We start from the raw sequence: 12,106 nt of genomic DNA on the forward strand, positions 1-12,106 counted from the left end.
TGTATGCTTTGATCATTCAGGCAGAAGCATGATAATGAATCCATACCTGATTCAAATCCATGCCAGGTGACCCAGCCATGCATGGATTTGGTATTTATGATCAGGGAATGACCAGAACAGGAGAAACATCCTGAGGTCAGATCCCATACCCATCTGGCACTGTGCTCTTCTCCAGCAGTGGCAAAAGGGTGGGATATTCAGGGATAGCACATGAGCCTGGGCACTTTCTGTGTCCATTCTCCTTAGCATCCAGAACATTTTTACCATGAGTATTAATGGAGACATCCCCATCCAGTCCTTTTAGTATTTTCAGTCTTGTTTCATCAGGTGCATCCTCATTCTTGTACTGTGTGTTATGCTGTGTAAGAATCAGCTTTGCTTTCACCTTATTTGCCAGTTTAAAATTACAAAATTTCATCCTTTTCCCACTCAGTCATCTCCTCTCCAAATGAAGAGTTACAGCTGTGTCAGTCTGTCATCAACTGACTTTTCCCACCCTTTTTCTGTGCCTTCTCTAACCCTGTTGCCTTATTTGAGATGTGGAGACCAAAGCTGTGCACAGAATGTGAGATGTTAAATGGATTTATTCTGTGATCCTGTGTAATGACCTTGTGTAGGTTCACCAGTGCTCTAGAGGCAAGCTGGCACTGACTCCTTTCTTGCTGACACCCATCCTGACAGCACAGTGTGGATGCTTTTACTGATGCTGCACATGAGCTGCTAATTCAGAGACCACCAGGGGTGACTCCAGGACCATCTTCTTGTGTTTGGTAGCCAGTTCAGCATTTCTCAGGCATAATTCATTATTTTTACTGTACCACCTGAAAAGCACAAGCTATCATCTCTTTCTCAGGGTAAACAGTCTCTGCCAGGACCCTCTTTTGATCACACTTCACAGTGTTTTCTCTGAATTGCTGAGTTTTAGGTTCCTTTTGAGATGGGAATACAAAGCAGCCAACTGTAGCCAGAATGCAGTAATTTAATGGAATAAGAGGTTCCCTTTCATATTTTAATTTAATTTCTTATGCTAATCTAATGGCTGATTTCAGGTTTTGACTGCTGCAGTGCAAGAAGCAGAAGTTTTACACAGAAATACCCACAAAGACAGCAGAATTTCTCCTGAATAGCTATTTAGAGCTTTTTCTTGAATGCACAGAGCCAGTGTGTAACTAATCCTGACCACTGTATTGTCAACTTGAAATTTTGTTTTCTTATGGAGGAGATATTAATAGTTGAGACAAAACATGTAAAGTCACAGTGTCACATAGATATGAAAAACCCCAAGATTCAGAACTGATACCTTGGCTGCCACTGCTGTTTTTTTAAATTGCAGCTTGTCATACAGGATTCTGAATTCACCTTCTTGAAGAGCTGAAGATTTCCTATTGCAAATCCTTGGACCTGTCAAAACAGCAGAACCAGGGGGAAATCAGGAAAAGTGCAAACAAGTAAAGGCAGCTCGTAAAAGCTTCAAGCTTTGAAAGAACCACATCAGAAATAATGGATTTGGGAATAAAGGGAGGTTCTTTGCTGAAGCATGGTGAAGGATCTGACAGTATCTGAACTGAACAAAGCAACCCCGCACTGGGAAACAGAGTGAATTAAATGAATTAATTGATGAAGTCTTCCCTTAACTTCTATAATCCTGAGAAAAGAAGGCATGAAATGAATACATTTTAACCACTCATTAAGATTTTTTTGCTTTCCATATGCCCAAGATCACAGAATTTATTTTATTCAGCCTTCCTTAATAATTAAATGTAATGCAAAAAATTTCTTCCCTGGGACTTCACTTATTATCACAAATGACATACTGTCTTAATAAAAAATGGTTGTGAATTAACCAACTGTGTTTATGTGACTGTTTTAGATTTAGTAGACTTTTCATTTTGAAGCCACATCTTTGTATTGTAATTATATTTTATTCTTTGGAAAAAGGGATTTAAGTTATGAGATAATTTCCTTGACTAGTTCATATTGTAGGAGTGTTAAAATGAGCCAAGAGTCATTCCTATATTTCAGGTTTGTTGTTTTTTTTTTTTTGCATTTGAAATGAAATGAAGTAACATTTTTGTGACTTAGAGAACTGGTGTTTATTTCATGGAAATTAGAGCTACTCATGTAGGTAATTATTCACCTGGTGCAGTACTGTTTGATCTACTGAAATACTCTTTTGAAAATGAACTTACATTGAAAGAAGTGGAATTTTAAGGAGCTGAATAATAACCCCACCAAGACATCATAGAAAATGCAAATAAAAAAAATCCAAAGATAAAAACCCATTTATCAAATTTTATGTTCATGTATAGGAAGGCAGAAGTATTTTTTCCTCTTTCTTCAGTTTCTGCTTTCTCCGCCAAGGCAACCACTGTGCCCATGGCTTACAGTCTTGAGGCACTGGGGCTGCCTCAGAGCTGAGGTGCACAAGCCTTTGATCATCCCTGAACTAAATAAGTTTGATGGCTCCAAAATGTTTGCTGAGACTGCTGCTTCCAGAGAGGAAGGGATTTGGGGGGAAAAGCAGGGCAAAGCTTCTCCAGTGAGGACTTTCTGCTGCCAAGAGCATGCTGGCAGCTCACTCAGCCTGTCCATGTGAGAGCTGGATGGCCTTGGGAGATGTGCTGGATAAAACAGGATTTGTGTCTGTGTCTGATCTGGTGTGCAGCTCTCACTCCCTGGTTTCATTCCTCTCTGCCCACCAGGAGCACAGCTCACACACCTGCACAAGGGAAAGGCATCTCAAGGCTACAGAAATGGAACTTGACAAATGTCTTGGTCTATTGCAGCTGAGCCCAAGTCTGGGTTTTTTCTTGAACTAGTTCTGGAAACCTGCTCAGAGAGGGGGCTCTGAGGGAGGGACAGAAGGGCCCTCCTGGAGCTACACATCCTGTGTTTCAATGGCTCAGTTTATTCTTCCAGCCTCCTAAGTGATGGAGAAGTGTTTCCTGCCACCCCTCAGTGAGTGCCCACGGTAAGGCAGATAACCTGCACCCTAGCAGGAAACCAGTCTCCCCTTAAAGCAACTCTTCAAGCACACAGACTTTCAGACTTTTGAAAATATTTTGCTGGAAGAAAATACTACATTTAAACAATGTAGAGGAACTCTGAGGTTCAGTAAAGTCATTTGAACTCATGCTGACATGCTGACACCTCTGAAGTGGATTTTTTTTTTTGCCACCTTTCCTTTAAATTAGACTGCAAATTGCAATTACTGGATATCTAAGAGAGGATTATGCTTTGCAAGAAGTGATCACAAAGCCTCTGCGATGATGGGACAGCTTAGATGAAAAGAAAGAGCATGAAAGCAATTTTGAAAGCTGGACGCTGCCATTAATGAACTTTGACAAGAGGGGAATGAAATTTGTGAGTCTTTTTTTCAAGGTATGAAAATTAATTCAGAGACCCAGTGGACCTGTGGCACTGATAAGAAGAAATGAACACTTGTGTTTACAGATGTGCAAATTCAACATGGTCTGAGTGTAGGCAAATGCTGTGCTGTGGTTGCTGTCCCACTCTTATTTACTATTTATATCAGGGAAGCCCCAATGAATCACACTCATAAACTAAGGTCCATATTGTACTGTGCATATGCAGAAAAGAAAAAGTTCTCCTGACTTCAGATTTTTTTGCAATCCCCATGTGAAAGGAGCTGGGACATTCAGTCTTCTTTGAACTAAGAAATGTTCTTGATTAGCTGAGATGGCTGATTTTTAATTGCTTCTAATCAAAGCACTTAAAACAGGAAACTTCTTTGTAGCCTGTTAGAATTCTTTCATCTGCCTTCTGTTTGGGCATGAAATTGCTTTATTCTATCTCAAATTAACTTGTAGGATTCAGTAAGGAGCAAACCCTCTAGCTGTGCATTATGTATCGTGTGGGGGTTAAATCTTCACTGAAGTTTGTGAGCAATGCCTCAACACTAACAACCTCCAACTTCCCCACAGGTCCATGACAGGTGAATGAGTTTTTCTGCACCCAAGGCTCTCCTGATTTCCCATCTTTGTGCCTCACTGGTAGCCAGGAGGTCCTGGGGGAACATGGGAGACCTTTCCTCATTATATCTTTGGGGTTTACCTAGAGGTGACACAAAGTTTTATGCCTTTCTTAGGGATACAGATGGGTATGGATAACTTTGGGGTCATTCTCAAATCTGGTATAACCGCATAGAAGGTCCAAATTTTATCTTTTTAAAATTTACACCATCTCGGGGAAGAAGGGATGGAATGATTTTCAAGTTTTCAGCAGTTTCAGAATTTATGTCAAAACTGCAGGGAAAATATTTTGTGGAAATCTGAAGAAAGTTTACTTTTTTTATTCCTTCCATGAGAACAAACTGTCGACCATAAAAAGCATTTCCACAGAACACTTTGAGGATGCCTAGCTGTTATATTAAGCAGTGTGGATGTTACCCATGTGCACAGTATTAGGGTGTGTGATGGGTTTTCTCCTCGAGCCAGGTCTTATGAGCTCTCAGAGAAACCATCACATCCAAGATAGCTCTGCTACCTGGAATGGCATAAAATCAGCAGGATGGCTTCTGAGGTAGTGTTGGAAACAGAAAAGTTTTAATAAAAGGCAAAATAACAAAGCTCTTACAGTGAAAACTCAAGCTAGGGGCAAGAGGTTTTTGTTCTTGTTAAAACACTTCACAAAAGCAATGATTTCCTTTGTTCTCTTCTTTTTCTAGTGAATTACCCAGGTGGGATTTTTTGGCTTCTGTCCAATTGGCAGCCCTAGGTTTGAGGCGAAGTCCTAAAGATCTTATGAGATGTCTTTTTACTAAGTTGAGGACAGAAACTGAGCTTTTTTCCTTTTTTAAGGAGACAAAGGATAGGTTGGTTACTTTGTCAACAGGGGGCACATTCCTACAGGTGTGCACACTGACACTGGCTGACAAGTGGTTTACATATCAAAGTGATGCAGCCTGTTGGGAAGGATTGGTTGATTCAGTTTCCTGAAGACTTAATTTACTTAGTTTAGACCCTTACACAGAAGATTCTCTCTGGCAAATCCCATGTACAGAGAATGCCACCCTGCTCTCCTGCTGAACACACCCACACTCTTTGTTCCCATAGCTGAGCCTTGCAAGTGACCTGTGCTTGCTGCCTCTCTGGTGCTTGAGGGACACATCTCTGCATGGTTATCTTGGCTAAGGTAACCTCTGGGGTCAGGGACACATCTCTGCATGGTTATCCTGGATAAGGTAACCTCTGGGTTCAGGGACACATCTCTGCATGGTTATCCTGGCTAAGGTAACCTCTGGGGTCAGGGACACATCTCTGCATGGTTATCTTGGCTAAGGTAACCTCTGGGGTCAGAGACACATCTCTGCATGGTTATCTTGGCTAAGGTAACCTCTGGGGTCAGGGGTGCAGGAGAGCTCAGGTGCAGCCTGATGCCATTTGTGCCCAAACCTCTGACAGAATAAAAACCTGAGACTGAAATCTGGTTTACTTCAAAGAGGGATTTTGCTCTTGGCACCATGCAGTTATCCAAAGCTTGGCCAGTTCTCCTTCTGTTACCCTGTGGCACCTTCTCCAGTTCTGTCTTTAGGCAATTTCGAGTGTTATGTAAACATAAGAATCATGGAAGACAGCCCAGTTAACACATCAGGTTTATTAATGGCCACTTCCTGCAGCCACCCTCTGACTCTTGCTTTGCTTGATGTCTGTTTTTGTCTGGGTGCTACATTTCCACTCATACTGATCAGATTTTAGGATCCTTTGGCACAAATAAGTTGTGCATTTTCTGCTATTGTACACTACATTGCTGACATTCCTCTTGGGCTGGCCAGTAAATTTAATTTGCTTGCTCTGGATACAACCTTTAAACATTACCAACTTCCCTTTCCAGTTTGCAGTATCTTTTCCTCCACAGTTTGAGTCTGCAGATGATTTCAGATGTATGAGCACTGGTCACCATCAGATTTACTCAGCTTGTAGGTGCCTGCTTGTTTTGGCTCATTGGACTGTGTGCTTCTGCAGGTAAATTTTTATACCTGCAATAATTTAGGCAAACAAATCCTCTGATGACAGGGAGAAGAAAATTTGCTGAATATTTGTCACTGCATGTTTGTGGCCAACAAAGAACCTGAAAAATGCTGCTATTATATGAAACCCTTTGTGTTTCCTGTCACCACTTGGTTTGTTTGCTAGTCCAGTTAATAGCACCAAGTTCTCAAGCAGCATAGATTGTTTCTCCCTCTGAAACATGTGGCATATTTATTTTCTTGGAAGAACTGATGCTAGGCAGAAACACCTCTCTAACACAGCTTGAGGAGTAACCTTGTTCAGGCTTGTTCATTGCTTTGCTGTTGAAGGGGAGTGAGAACTACCTCAATTATGCAGTGTATGTGCCACTGATATCATGGGTGTAGTGGGTGTCCTGACCAAGGTATTTACACAAATGACTTTATCTCAATTCAGTGGAAAACTGCTGTTGTTCTGGATCCTCTAATCTGCCTTTTATCTCTGGTCTTATCAATCACAGGCATAAGGAATGAGCTACATGTGTGAGAAGTCAGGGAAGTCAGTAGATTGGAAACTTATCTTTGATTTCCTTTCTTTGCATCTTGCCATCTTGGTTTGAACAGAAGTTTTGGCTCTTGTCACTTTATGTTTGTCTGTACATGGCCAAATTAAAAAAACCAAAACTATATTGGATGAAGCAAAAAGTCAGAGCTTTCTCTTGTTTCTCTCCTTTGCTGTCAATAAAAGGAAATTCAGAATATAATGATCTTGCTAGGAAATCAAAACTCCCTCTTAACAACTCCTTGAGTTAAATTAGAATCCAGTACAGAGAAAAGTTTGAAAACACTGCACTAATCAATTTTCTTTACTTTTTCAGAAAGGGGCTGTTTGCTGGCATGAAGCTGAAGAAGAAGAAAAAAGGCGAGAAAGGGCTGACTATTGCAAACAAAGATGCATTGGGTAAGCCTCATAAATCAATATTTCAACAGGGATGAGCAGGTGGTAGGGGGATTATATTAGATCTGATTTCATGTGAACTCATTTGAATTGTGTCTCAAGGCTTAGCATTGATAAAACTGGCAGTAAATTCCTTATCACTTCCAAATAAACAAAGAGCTAATTCCTTTTGCATTAACTGTTTCATGAATTTCACATTCAGGTTCTGTGAGTTCACACTGCTCTGTCTGGTACAGTAAACTAAAAATGTCAGCCTGTCTCTTTCCATAGAGAGATGGCACATTTTTGAGAGTTCTTTTTCCTACTTTACAGGTAGGTAATTTACTGCAAGTGTGTAATTCCTCCAGAAGTTTTGCTTCTTTTAGAAAGAAGCACCATAAATACACAGCCTGCTGTGATGGCTGGATGGGCTGGCTCAATAAAGCTGGCAGCTTTACTCAGTGGTGTGTGTGTGCCTGTTGTGAGTGCACACAGGGTGAGGAGAGTGGCCACGGCCACGTGGATTTGGGAAATGCTTTTGCACAGGAGGGGAGCTGCTGCTGTAATCAATGCTGCTCAATACGAGAATACCTCTAACTGGGACACCCAAATAAATAAATAAAATATTCAGTTCATGATGATGAATTCATTGCTCTTCTTCAAGTGAGCTTTTTGCTACTGGAAATCAAATGTGGGTTTTACTTCCTTGTCTGTTTTCTTCATCAGGTGATCATGATGAGATTGCAAGTTTTCTCCATGACACTCTTGGAAGACAGGAAGAGGCAGAGGAAGACCTTGTGAACAGTGATGCTCTGTCTAGTGCTTTTGGATCCTTAAGCCCAAATAGGAAAAGGTGCCTCTTCATGTATCTTACCTACCATCCCCCTATACATCTTTTCCAGATCCCTGTTTCCCAGGAAGGGGAACCCTTGAACAAAACATCTGACAGAAAATCCCTTTGCTGACAACAGTGATCTCTTCACTCCTGCTCTCCCACATGACAGAGTGGAATGCACTTGTCAGCTCAGAGATATCACCAGGTGCTATCCAGTGCAGGGAGAAGTTGAAATTGATCCTGAGTGTGCCTCAGCTGTGCTAAGGAGCTCTGCTAAACAAAACAAGCCGAAGGGAACTGCAATGTCCACAGTGAAGAGCTTGTGTAGTTGTGCTTTTCATGCAGGAGAGGAATGCAGTCTAGGGAAGAATGGAGTCAAACCTAATGGGAACAACAAGAGAAATCATTGCCATGATAGGTGGCTGCACTGGTTTGTGTGGATGCAAAACATTTCCCTGTCAAAGAGTATATGAGAAAACCAGAGATGGTCTCTGCTTAGGCTCTCTCAAACCTAACAGTTCACAACAAAACTGTCTGCCATAAATAATACTCATTTAGTGTTGAGAAGTCTTTCTAATGTGTGCACAAGTACCAGTTCTTGCCTAGAGATGTCTAATGACTTCTGTCATTTAAACAGGGCAAAGCTGGTGACCAGAATTCATGAAGAGGAGCTGAAATCCCAGAACTACCAGGTGAGCAGTGGGTGACAGCCCTTGTGTGACTGTGAATTCCTCAGGCAGGCTGGACCTGAGCCCAGGAGTGTCCATGGTGTCCCTGTGCCCCACAGATTGCCATCACCATCATCGAGGCCAGGCAGCTGGTGGGTGAGAACATCGACCCCGTGGTGATCATCGAGATAGGTGATGAGAAGAAGCAAACAACAGTAAAGGAAGGCACAAATGCCCCTTTCTACAATGAAGTAAGTGCTTTCTCTTAAAAAAGACACTTTCTTCAATGGTTCTAGATGGACTCTGCCATTTGGTAGCTCATAAGGGGATGAATTAAATATACAGCACCTGTCTGAGCAGGCAGGTCTCTCCAGGAGACAAAGCACCAGCAATAGCTCCCTTGGGTTTTAGATCTGTTTGTTCTTTCTCTTCTCAAGGTCTGTCCAGCCTGTTCCCACCCTCTCAGCACATTCTGCCTTACCACCGCTGCTACTGCAGTTTTTTAAATCATCCATTTAGGAGCTTTGTCTATACTGCACCCCCCCAAACACCTCCACTCCCTTTTCTACTATTTCATGCTTTCAGCCTTTCCTTGACATATGTTTGCTCCAATTGGTGACAAATGACACCAAAACAACCCCCAAAACCAAATTCCTTGTGCCTCCTGTCCCTTTTGACAATGCCTTCTGATGCAGACTGAGGCCCATGGGCATTTGTGATGCAAGTCTTATGCAGCCATGCAAGGAATAGAGTTGAAAACAAGTCTGGGCCATGGCAGTAACACATCAGGGACAAGGAGAGAATTTTGCTTTGCCCACCACTGCCCCCCTGCACCCCCAGCATCTCACCTGGGCTCTGTGCAGTAACACAAATGCTGAGCCATGCAGCTGACAGCACTGCCTGCCTGCCCAGGGATGGTTCTCATCTGCTGCCCCCTCTTCCCACAGTACTTCGTGTTCGATTTTGTTGGACCACAGGTGTTGCTGTTTGACAAAATAATCAACATCTCTGTAAGTACCCAGGAAAGCTTAACACAGTAAGTAAAGGTCATTGTTTTTGTGTCACTTCAAATCTAAATGATTCTTAATGTAGTTTAAAAGAAATAATTTTAAGTACCAAGAGTGCTAGAAAGTTACCATGAGGTACAGGAAAGAGGATAGAAAAGAGGATAAGGAGGAGGAGTCAGCTGGTAGAGATTTGAAGGAACATACCCAAAAGGAAGATTTAGTCTGCATTTTCAGGGACACTCATTGCTGCTGTAGCAAACTGCAAGGAAGGATGAGAAATTCAGCTTAGCTCTCTCTTCTCACTGCCTTCATCCATCTAATTTTCAGCCTGCCACTGGATTCAGATGACTGAGTTGGAACTTCTTGTTTACATCAGTTCCTCAGATATAACTGTCTCTAACTAAATGAAACTAACTAATGCAGACACTTTTCCTCAGCAGGGGCTCTTGGGCTGCCTGAGTGTCACTGGTTGGTTGCTATTAGCATGGGGGTGCTCTCCAAGAGTTCATTGCTGCTTCCACTGCTCATTGCAACTAAAGTCCCAGCAAAACTACAGGGGCACCCTATTGCTCTCTACTAATACCTGAAACAAGGTTAGAGACAGGTGTGGCTTGGTCTCTTCTCCCAAGTCAAAAATGACGGGACATTCCACAAGGAAATGGCCTCAAGTTGGACCAGGAGAGATTTAGACTGGCCATTAGGAAAATTTCTTCACTGGAGGGGTAGACAGGCATTGGAATAGACTGGCCAGAGAAGCAGTGGAATCACCATCCCCAGAGGGAAAGTGGCATGTGGATGTAGCAGCTGGGGACATGGTTTAGTGGTGGACTTGGCAGTGCTGGGTTAATGATTGGGCTCCATCTTAAAGATCTTTTCCAACCTAAATGATTCCATGTTTCTGTGACTTCTCAGAACAGTCCTGATGGAAGACACACATGCTCTTGGGCTTAGACATTGGATAATGATGTGCAGTTTGGAAGGCCAAGTCTATGGAACCATGTTAATTATCTTCTCCAAAACTCATCACCACATATAGCAAAGCTGCTAAGGAATTAAAGATCTCATGAGACTCTGGACAGTGCTGTATTTGTATTATTTGGAAACTCCAGCAGCTGTGCCCTTCATGAACTCTTGTTTTTGCTAAAAGTCCATCCATTTTGTCAGAGATTTCTCTGGCAATAAACAGTGCAACAGTTGTTGCTGCAGGAAAAGCTCTTTTTCTCTGGAGTGCTCTGTCCATTTCAATAACTTACACAAGGAAAGGATCTGTGCTGGTTGAGCTTGGCAGAAACAAGCAGTGCTCAGGAGCTATAGGACACATCACTGTCTACTTCCTTTTCTGAGGTGCCAATAGAGTGACTTTCCCAGCTACAGAATAAAATGTGTTCATTTACACATGGACAACTGGACAGCTAGGTTTTCAGTGCTGGGAGTAAACTAACAGTTGGAATCCTAAAATTCCATTAACATCCACTGTACCATGCTCAAAGCTCAGATGTATGAAGTTCAGAATTACATAAGGTATCTGCAGATCTGATCTCAGCTGTGAGGACAGAATTTTCTACAGGCTGGCAATGGCATGGGAGCAGATATCACCTCACAGCTGTGACATATCACAGCCTGTGGCCCCATGGGTGTTTCAGACATGGTTTGTGTAGCAGCACACTGCCAAGGCACCAGCTCCTGTGTGCTGCTGATGCCATTGGGGATGTAGAGTTATTTTTTTCTGAGATATGGCCAGTCTTTCCAATCTCACATTCTTTTGATAAGGATTCCATATATCCAGTGGTGGAGGGGGAAGTGCCAGCTTTCTTCTGACTGCAATGGGGGTGTGGGAAAACACGCCACCATTACCTGCTGTGTATCTGCGCAGTTTCATCAGGCTCAGCAAACTTATTTTATTTATAGCTGATGAAGGTGCAACACTAAGAAATTAAAGGTCTTCTAGGTAAAAATGACTTTAGGAGAAAGCTCAGTAACAACAATGAGCTAACCTTGGGCAGTGCTCAGATATGCTACTGAAAACAGAGATTCATTACCTTGCAACATAGTTCTGGAGAATGCAAACTATCAGGGGAATAGAAATAAAGGAGGAAATATGTGTGTTGGAGGTGAAGGAAACCCTGAGGGATGGAAAGTTTCACAGCACTTGCTTAGAATGAATCTTACTTAAGAAGAAACAAAGATTAGCGGCCTCCATTATGAACTTATCTGCATATGGAAGCTCAAGGAAAACAAAATAGGTTAGTGCCCTTGTCCATCAGTCTAGTAGTTAGTCTAGCTGTATTCAAACCCTGCATTTGAGAGAAAAATGAGACACTTAATTTTCCCAGCACCCGCTAATTACTAGATTTTTTCCTTCATTATTATCTTCCTGTACATTTCAGCAAACTTGTGGTAATACCATAGTAAAACTAAGGTGACCCTTGTGTGGTAAACCTGTATCTCCCTAACTGAAATATTCCTCGGTGTAACACTATGCATATTTGTGCTCATTCAGAAAATCTGAAGAAAATCCTTGATTCATCTACAGTCAAGTGTGAAAAGACACAAATCTTTAATTAGATGTGGTGTGGATGGGATGCTCCCCCTCAGAGAAGACAAGAGGGGTTTGCTATAAACTTCATGCTCACTTGCTTTGTAGCATTCGAAGAAAATACACTTGGAAAAAAAATGATGAGGAAAGATGTA

At 42.1% G+C, this 12,106-nt stretch overlaps 1 protein-coding gene across 1 annotated transcript in view; it reads left to right on the plus strand.

The window, feature by feature from the left end:
• FER1L6 (fer-1 like family member 6) overlaps positions 1-12,106 on the plus strand; it is a 63,749-nt gene that overhangs the window by 1,381 nt on the left and 50,262 nt on the right. The window contains exons 2-6 of the mRNA XM_058026643.1: positions 6,847-6,929; positions 7,632-7,758; positions 8,378-8,432; positions 8,528-8,659; positions 9,356-9,418. Coding sequence (XP_057882626.1) covers positions 6,847-6,929; positions 7,632-7,758; positions 8,378-8,432; positions 8,528-8,659; positions 9,356-9,418 — 460 coding nt within the window. The remainder of the gene's footprint in view (positions 1-6,846; positions 6,930-7,631; positions 7,759-8,377; positions 8,433-8,527; positions 8,660-9,355; positions 9,419-12,106) is intronic.

This window comes from Melospiza georgiana, chromosome 1 (genome assembly GCF_028018845.1).
Source record: "Melospiza georgiana isolate bMelGeo1 chromosome 1, bMelGeo1.pri, whole genome shotgun sequence".
In the NCBI taxonomy this organism is placed as follows: domain Eukaryota; kingdom Metazoa; phylum Chordata; class Aves; order Passeriformes; family Passerellidae; genus Melospiza; species Melospiza georgiana.